The sequence below is a fragment of the Asterias amurensis genome, chromosome 6 (genome assembly GCF_032118995.1).
Source record: "Asterias amurensis chromosome 6, ASM3211899v1".
In the NCBI taxonomy this organism is placed as follows: Eukaryota; Metazoa; Echinodermata; class Asteroidea; order Forcipulatida; family Asteriidae; genus Asterias; species Asterias amurensis.
Window position 1 is genome coordinate 5113995 of NC_092653.1, and position 9256 is coordinate 5123250.

Sequence of the window (9256 nt, forward strand, 5' to 3'; positions counted from 1 at the left end):
TTATTTTCATACTGCATGAAATAAATTTTCTTCAGTACATCCTTTTGTCTCACTGGTTATAATTTTGTGCGCTAAAAATATCAAGTCATTCATAAATAATATAGAACATAATGTAAATTGGTAATATCAAAATTGCACAGGTTTGGCATTGGTGAGCTTGGAGAATCCAAAGCCTTGCATAATCTTCAATTCAGGCTGATGGCATGGGCCCTTACCAGGGATGAGATTTGTCAGACTTTTATCTGAATTCAGACTTTTTAAGTCTGCCTTGTAAAGAAAATCAGCCATTACTTTTTCCATATAAAATAACAAAATCCTGCTCTTTGATCTACTTCTCTAGTGCTGAGAACACTGTTCGTAAAAGCTCAGTGGAATCTATAACTCCAGGGGTTACCGTATAGGGGGTAAAAGCCATAATTTCAACATACAGCAGAATTTGGATCCTAGTTTCAGACCTTTTTGTGAGCAATGACTCTCATCCCTGCCTTAAATTTGCGCCAAGTGTATTTCACACAGGTTAGTGGGGAGTTTTGGCTTGTGCACAAGCGTACTCTTGCGCTAGCATACTTGCGCTACAAGCAGAATGTGGTGATCATAAGCACAGGATTCGACAGTAAGCAGAGCCATGAAAATTGGGCCCTGAAATTGGGCATCCAATGGAAGGCTTATGGCCTTGAACCCCAACCATAATCTTCATTAATAACCATCAGGCTCCCCTATGAAGTTCCCAGATACAAACTCTCTTGGGGTGTGCCTGAGGTTTTTCCCCATGCTGGCCCTATTCCCTGGAACAGTCTTTCACTTTCCCTTCGTCAATCCTCATCAGCTAGTTCTTTAAAAAAATTACTCGAAACCTATTCGGGAAAGTACCGAGTATACAGTGTTTAGGCCAGGTCCGAAACGGCGACTTTGGCTATAGCTTCGGCTAGATCGCGCGCATCTGCCTTTTGATCTAGCCGTAGCTGAAGCCGTTTCGGACACGGCCTTACACACATCGATGTATGGGTAAAACCAAATAATATTCTTTATCCCCGATGCAAATTTTACACCTATCAAAACCTATTTCTTTCAAACTCTGATCCAAATTAGTTCATTTTTGTCTGCTCTTTGCTTTTGCATATTTTTGAGTGTCGGGGAGTGATGGTTTTTGTGCCCCACTGTTGTTTATTATTATAGCCACCAGTGCATAGACTTTGTTCTGCAAAGCAATCATCAGTCCAATGAAAACCAATCGGCCTTATACGGGTGGTTCACAATACAGTAATTGTTCAGAATATCCACATTAATTTGTCAAATCTCATCCCTGTTGCATGCAGATAAAGCGGCAAGGTTTTATATCTCTGTTGTGTTTATGGCATGAGATAGTACTGTTCATGAGGCCAGTGAATGTTTTCTAAATTATGTCAGTCGGTCATTTTAATAAAAATGACCGCTAATAAGTAAATTGTAGAATTGTCCACATTCAAGTTGACCTCATTCCACTCCTGCAGTATCTTTCTTGCTCCATGTTGTGAAGCCTAAGATGACAGCTTCAGTCTCTGGCGAATTGTTCTGCATGATTGACTTTGACTCCGCCCCATTCAAGTAGCATCTTGTCTGGACTGTCATCCCACTGTCCAGGCAGCTTCACCTGCGGATTAAACATGACGTTAAAAATTAAAAGTGTTTACAAAGGTACAGATCTATGAAGTACCATTTATTTTCCGAGATGCAACTTTTCTGAAACCACATTCTTTTACCCCAAAAATCTGTTTTTCCTTCCCCTACCTCAAAATTCAAGCCCTGTTCTAAGAAACTTACCTTAGCTGCTCTCTCTGCATCTTTTGTTTCCATCTTCTTTTGCTTTGCTTGGGCCACTCTTGTTCCTGAATCTCCACAGCCCCAAACCTGTTCAATTCACATTTTGTAACAATTATTACACATTCTAACTCATTTCTACCTTGCATTAAAGGAACATTACAGAATTGGTTTTGCTAGCGAAAAAGTTGCTGGTAGTGTAAACACTTTATGTAACCACCATATATATAAACTGAAAAACCTGTAGAAGTTTGAGATCGATCAGCTATCTGGGTCACGAGAGAACGTTGAAAAAAACGATTACAAATTTTGCATTGCACCGATGCCAAACAAAAATGAATAAAACGCTCCCTGAGTGATAAACTCCAACTTGAAATTAGATTATTTATTTCTCATCAAAAATGAAACTTCAGACAGTAATATTTCAAGGGATGTTCTCTACTATCATCATCATCATTACACTGTAAGTTTGAAGTTTTATGTAAACCTGTGATCTTCCTGATTTATAATTCTTACCAATTCTGTAACGTTCCTTTAAGAAGCAATTATTTCATGTTGGAGGGAACCTTTGATACAGAAGATTGACGGAAATGTGGATGGAATGTCCTCCAATGAAAAAGTTGTTTCACACACACAGGTTTACAAGGTGCTGTGGTGCAATATGCTGCCAATCAAACCAGGAACTCCTTCTCTTTTCGATAAGTGCACTGGGTTCTTTTACGTGCGTTACACAACACACAGGACCATGACACGCCACCATGTGTAGCATTCAACTAATATACGTAATTTTTACTATGCTGTAAATGTAGTTGATAAAGTTATGCTTACCTCCAGAGTGTGAACTGATCCACTGGTATAATTATGCTCCACAACGTCCAGCCCTTCTTTGAGTTTCAACACTCTGTGTTTACTATTCCGTCCGATGCTGATACCACGTGGGATGTTCCGCGAACGTTCATTGAAAAGGATCATACTGTCGCCCTCTGGAAAACAAACAGCGAGATGCAAATTAAGAAAACCCCACATGGTCATGTTTTACTTTAGCCAAGGAAGCGGAAATAGCTTATGAAGACTGAAAGGGGAGACTGTCTTTCTCCACAGATGGTTCTATTTAATTCAGTTTCATTTAATGTTCCAAAGACCCCTTGCATGTGACGTCACACTCTCAAAAAACGCCATTCCCGGGGCCAAAAGGAGGCAGATCATTGGATGATGGCTGTTCTTTGTGCGTGGCTTCAGCGTACCTGGTAGCAGTTTACAAATTGACTGCAATTGTTTAGTTAATTTTAACATTTTAAATTAACAAGCAACTTACCCTCAAGTTTCTTAACATCTGGTGAAAGTCTCATCACACAACAGCTACTGCCTCCCCAAGGCTGTGTCCCCTCCCTTCATGGAGAAATTAAAAACAAGTTAAATCATTGTAATTATTATTAAATTTTTGGTAATGAAGCAAACAACTCCTCAAAGCTAAATTACATCCGGTTCATACTGCGAAGTGTGAAGCGAATTTTGTTGACACAATAATCGCTGGGTTCAATCCCCAAGGCGTGACACTTGTGTCCTTAAGCAAGACACTTAACCATTGCTTCGTCCTTCGAATGGGACGTAAAGCCGTTGGTCCCATGTGTTGTGTAATGCATGTAGAAGAACCCAATGGACTTATTGAAAAGAGTAGGGGTTTACTCCGGTGTTCCTGGCTATACGGTGCTACAAAATTTGGTCTCAGAATTCATAACATATCTTTCTGTATTAATGTATCTCAGCACCTTTAGAACCTTGTTGGTAGATACGTGCACTATATAAGACTTCAGGGTTTTTTTCATTTTTGTTTTCAATTGTGACACAAGAAAAGTCGTCTTCGCAGGAAGTATGAACTGGGTTTGAATCACATTAGCTTGATAGCCCGAGGAAACCTTTAAACAACGGCTTTTGCTGTTGACACAATCATTAGAACCATCAGGGTGGGGATTCAAACCCAAAGGCCTTGAATTTCAATCTTGAAGAGGGCACAGCAATTTTCCTCTGGTAAGGGGCACTGCAAAAGGAGGGCACCATGGCAATTGCTCTGGGTTATTTCGAAGCCTGCCCATATGTTTGATTCTGTCACCATACCTTTAATGTTAACCTTACCTCCATTCTGTGTCTAGTGCCACTGCATTAGTATTAGAACTTTGCAAAAGGCACCACATCAAAAGCACAGGGCAATTGCTGTGGGTGCCATGGGTTATTTGGGGGCCTGCCCATATCTTTGATTGTGTCACTACACACCTAAATGTTACCCTAACCTCCACTCTGTGTCTAGTGCCACTGCATAGTAATAGAACTTTGCAAAGGGCACCATAGCAAAAGCACAGGGCACCATGGCAATAGACCGATCCATTAAGCTCCGCCCCATTGCGTATTGACCAATCACAACGCAAAGAAGGTCCGACAAATAAGGTCTGACGCGGCAGATTGTGCAGAAAGGCATTGGAGAGGCTCACGTGTTCTTGCTCACACGTGCGTCATGGGCGGAGCCAAATGGATCAGTCTATTGCCGTGGGTGCCGTGGGCTATTTTGAGGCCTGCCCATATGTTTGATTGTGTCACCACAAACCTTACTATCGAACCCTACCTCCACTCTGTGTCTAGTGCCACTGCATATGTATACCCCTCATCACAGCTGAGCAGCATGAGGGTAGGACCCCTGTAGCCAAAGACGTGATGCTGAAGTCTGTTCGTACTCAATCCATGGTCCTGACTGCTGTACAGTAATGTCCAGAAGCCGTTATCTAAATCCTATAAAAAGCAGAATACAATTAAATGTTTATTAATTGTCCACAAAATAGATATTGGCTTTGTTGAACATGCTCATAACAGTAAAAACTAGTTGTAAAATTTACAGAAAAACTAATTATGCTGAAGTAAACTAATACTTACATGTTGAAACTTGACACTGGATTTATACAAGGGCATATCCAAAAACTTATGTAGAACATTCAAAACAAATTGGTTATTTTTACAATACGATTTCCATCTAGTTTGATATAATTTGTTTTGATTACCCTTTAAGGCACTCTATAGAATCCTTACTGCATGGGTATATTAAAGTCAGTGGACACTATTGGTAATTACTGAAAATAATTGTTAGCATAAAACCTTACTTGGTAACGAGAAATGGGGAGAGGTTGATAGTATAAAACATTGTGAGAAACGGCTCCCTCTGAAGTGACTTAGTTTTCGAGAAAGAAGTAATTTTCTACAAATTTGATTTTGAGACCTCAGATTTAGAACTTGAGGTCTCGAAATCAAGCATCTGAAAGCACACAACTTAGTGTGACAAGGGTGTTTTTTCTTTCATTATTATCTCGGAACTTCGACCACCAATTGAGCTCAAATTTTCACAGGTTTGTTATTTTATGCATATGTTGAGATACACCAAGTGAGAAGACTGGTCTTTGACAATTACCAATAGTGTCCAGTGTCTTTAAACAAAGTGAACTAAGTAAAGCACATACTCAGTACTTTCCCAAGTTCTGTGAAAAAAACTCACAGACAAATTACTCAGGTGTGATTCGAACCAATGACCTTAGCAATGTGTCTGCAACGATTAAGGAGTTTTTATTTTTGCATCGAGGATAAAGAATACAATTTGTTTGTTTACCCTTACACCAATGTCAGTTTGGGGTTGAGTTTAAATTTTCAACGTGTTCCCTGAGTATTATAATTGAATGATTGTAGGCTCTTTTGGGGAAAAAAAGAAGTCTAGCTGGGTTTTTTCCCTGCCAGCCTCAGTTTGGTTTTCATTGCTCTGGGAAGCACAAGATTGCCAGACAAAAACCATTATCAAGATGGTGCTAGTGTCAAACCAATGCTTACTTCTGTTGCTCCATTAGAATTCTGTTTGGTCTGGTTCCTAAGGGTCCTCAGAAAGACACTGGATAGAGATGATTGAAGGATCCACCACCATGACTTGCATATCAACCGTCCTCCAATTATGTCAGCAGTATCCACCAAAGATAGGCATTTCTAAGTAAAAAGAGTGATTGATTTTATCAGCCGAGTTGTTTTAAGGAGTTAAAACTCCTTCAAAGCAAGTGGACAATCTCACTCCCAGTTAATCTGCAGTAAATGTTTGCAATGGAAATCAATCTGCACCCAAACCCCACCATCACCACTACCAATCCAACTCTGTGTGAAAGGGTTTCATTCAAAGGTTGACTTTGGGCAGTAGGTTTAGGGATAACTACTTTTATGAATTATTGTTACTGCATAATGCACTTGTAATTGAAGTCGGTCAAAACACGAGAACAATTCCAGGCATAGCAATAGTTTGTACTGAAGTTTTTGATTGTCAATGGCACAGCTGAAAACCCCCAAAACAAGCCAATCAGGTGATCAGCTGACAGCTGCATACCTTGTAATGTTCCTCTTCAATGTACACACTTCTCTGTAAACATTGACAACCCCAACTTCCCAAGCTACAACTTCTAGAAACCCCACCTCTTCTCCTCGAAGCCATCCTACAAGACACTTGTGCATTCCAGTGAAGAGTTCTGGACAGTTGCCATCAATCCAGTCTGCAGCAGATGACCCCTGACCCTTTGAGGTCAGCAAGGTCGCTAAAGTGTTGATGACCCTGTCATCATCCACGCTGTGTTGGGAGAAAGAAGTACCAGAGCTGACCAGGAAGAGGCGGAGAGAAGACTGGAGGAGACACGTCACATCTGGGATAGAAATGAACAAAGAAAGAGAAACTTCATTTATGTTTCGTCGGATGAAATATTCTTCAAAATATCTCTGAAGAAATTATCTTTGGTGGTTGGGTTGGATTAGTGGTATCTTTCCTCATCTTCCACCTCTAGGACCCTCTGCATTTTCTATCAGATTAGTTTTGGCATAATGCTGGCACTCTCCTTATTAGGTCTAGAACTCTCTTTAGGAGTAACTAATTAAAAAGGCCGGTTCCTAAGTTAGGACAGGTAATTCCTCCTTTTCTTGAGATAAGACTAGTCTCATCTCTTTGTGAAATTCACCGGAGGGGGCGGAGGAAATATTTAGGATTATAACAAACTTCTTCTGGTCCCTCTTCTGGTCACTCAAAGTCCCTCGGGGGAATAGACACACACTATTTAGCTCATTGCCAACTTGGGTCAATTTCACAAAGATGATCCTAAACGTGGGACTAGTCCTAGAGGACTCATTAGGAGTTATTCAAAACTTAAGGCTAGTCCTAAGTTAGGACATGTAACTCCTTCTAATAAACTCAAGATAAGATTAAGAAGAAACTGAACACTCCACACCTTGATGGTTAAGAGAAGCACGACCACAGAACACCTCGATATATGTTCTGCTCTGAACAGAAGTTGAAGTCAGAGTCAAGATCTTTGACAATGAAACCGAGCAGTCTCGCTTTCTCAGCTCCGATCCAGATGGGCTCATATGACTAAAGAGTTTCTCTGCAAGTGTTTGACCGGCTGAGGGAAAATAACTCTGTGTGAGTTTCAAAGAAAACAAAGGAGTTAGTGGAGTTTGAAACATAAACAACTTTAGATAAAGAAATCTAAAGAAATGTAAAACCTGTGTACCTTTTTTCTTTAGTATAATACCCCCAAAACAACAACAATTGACTGCTTAACTTTAAATGATGTTAAAAACTAAAAGTGACATATACTTACTATGAACTTATCTTTGCTCACATGGTCACTACCATCTTGTGAAACTGCCTGTAAATTGTTGGAAGTAAATACACAACACAATTTATTTTAAAAACAAGTTAAAAGCATAACTTTCCATATGGCACCACCACTTTTTCACTCATTTTTACAAAAAGGGATATCTCTTTGAGGTAAATTAGATACTTTATTATTTCATATCGAATGAAAAAGTGGTGGCGCCATACGGAAACTTTTCCCTAAAAACTAATACAAAAGTGCTTCTATAGGCCAAGGCATGTGGAAATACCATCAAAAGTATTTCCGCGGCATTCTATATTCCGAGTCTAAATCTTGTGTGTATAGATGGCAAAGCATCATAAAATAATGTAATGGAGACATCACACCAAATTTTTGTATAGTCTAGAAGACAAAGAAGAAATTTCAGCTTGAGACATTGGTTTTGTGGAGGAAAACCCCTTTATGTAGGGAAAACCAGGTTGGGAAGTCTAACAAACCCAATCCACACGCAAAGCTGGGAATAGAACCGGGGTCCGCAGAGGTGAAAGGCAGGGACAGAAATCACTGAGCCAACCTGACTGCTACAGTACATGACTACTATTACTACTGCACTTAGTAACTTACAGATATAAAGTGAGCCAGTGGTCCATTTCGTTCTCCTGATGATGAACTTGAAGAATTTCCTTTCTGACTCGATTCTTGGCCTCCCATTTTGTGGATTTATACGGATAAGATAAGGCAGTTAACGCACGACACCTCAATCAATGTTGCCGGAGTGTAGTCCTCTCTGTAGACTGTAGTGGTATCATGGGTAGTGGTACGAATGGTAGACCAGTCTCCGTTATGGATGCACTGTCCTGCTACTTGGCAACTTGCTAATGCTAGTGCTAGCGGCCTCCACTATATACAGTAAGGCTAGTGAGTAGTGAGTCGAATGGTGAGTGGCAGTTTACTGAGACAAGCATGCGCTGAGTGAGTGCAGTACTGCACACTATGAGTTGACCAGTTGACAATATCAATCATTATCATACACAGCAAAAAACCACCATTACCATACCGTTGCTAAACTTAAAATTCACATACGTTATTTATATTACCATAAGCGCCGACTAAAACCAAAACTGAGTACAGGGGAAACCACTTGGCTTATGATCGTCATCGCCACAAATCTACGCGCTATTGTTTAGTCATCATTCAGAAACCGGAAGTAAACAAACCCAGCTGGTATAAAGGGCGCCCTCCATTGTCCTTGATTTTTAGATGCCCAACTTTTTAGGACATTTTTTTATAGGCACTTTTTTTTCTGTACATCAAAATTGGCACTGTCGTCGCCAGGTGCAATAATGACTCAGATATGTTTTGTAATGACTGTTGAGTAAGAATTGCAGATGGAACAGGCCGAATACCCGTCCATTATCCTACCACCACACAAAGAACAAAGAGAAAAGGATATTTTAATTTACACTCCATGATGATGCTCCTTATGAAGCTAGCCTATAGAGCTTTTTTATTTATAATATAGCTCTATGAGCTAGCCTGAACATCTGACTTCGAGGCTCGTGAATAGACCTTATGCACATGACGTCATTTCAGTACGGCGCCCTCGCCTTGAGGTCAAAAGGAGGTTGTTCATTGGCCAATCTATGTGCGTTTCGATTGTTTCGTCACCGTTTGACCTCAAAGATGGCGGCTGGATGACGTCAATGCATAAGGTATATTTCGCAAGAGATCTACCGTTGGGCCTACGCCCATAATCACCTTCACGAACATGGAGAATCGAGTCATATTATATTTGTCAACGT

The 9256-nt window shown here is 40.3% G+C and overlaps 1 protein-coding gene across 1 annotated transcript; it reads right to left on the minus strand.

Annotated features, from left to right (window-relative positions):
* Positions 1 to 33: 33 nt before the first annotated feature.
* On the minus strand, positions 34 to 8636 carry LOC139938253 (uncharacterized). Its single transcript, XM_071933666.1, has 10 exons — positions 8079 to 8636; positions 7458 to 7505; positions 7083 to 7272; positions 6283 to 6506; positions 5659 to 5808; positions 4415 to 4578; positions 3113 to 3186; positions 2626 to 2780; positions 1801 to 1887; positions 34 to 1630 (listed from the first exon to the last, which is right to left on the minus strand). The coding sequence occupies exons 1-10, from the start codon at positions 8163 to 8165 to the stop codon at positions 1532 to 1534; spliced, it is 1278 nt and encodes a 425-aa protein (XP_071789767.1). The 5' UTR covers positions 8166 to 8636; the 3' UTR covers positions 34 to 1531.
* Positions 8637 to 9256: the final 620 nt, after the last annotated feature.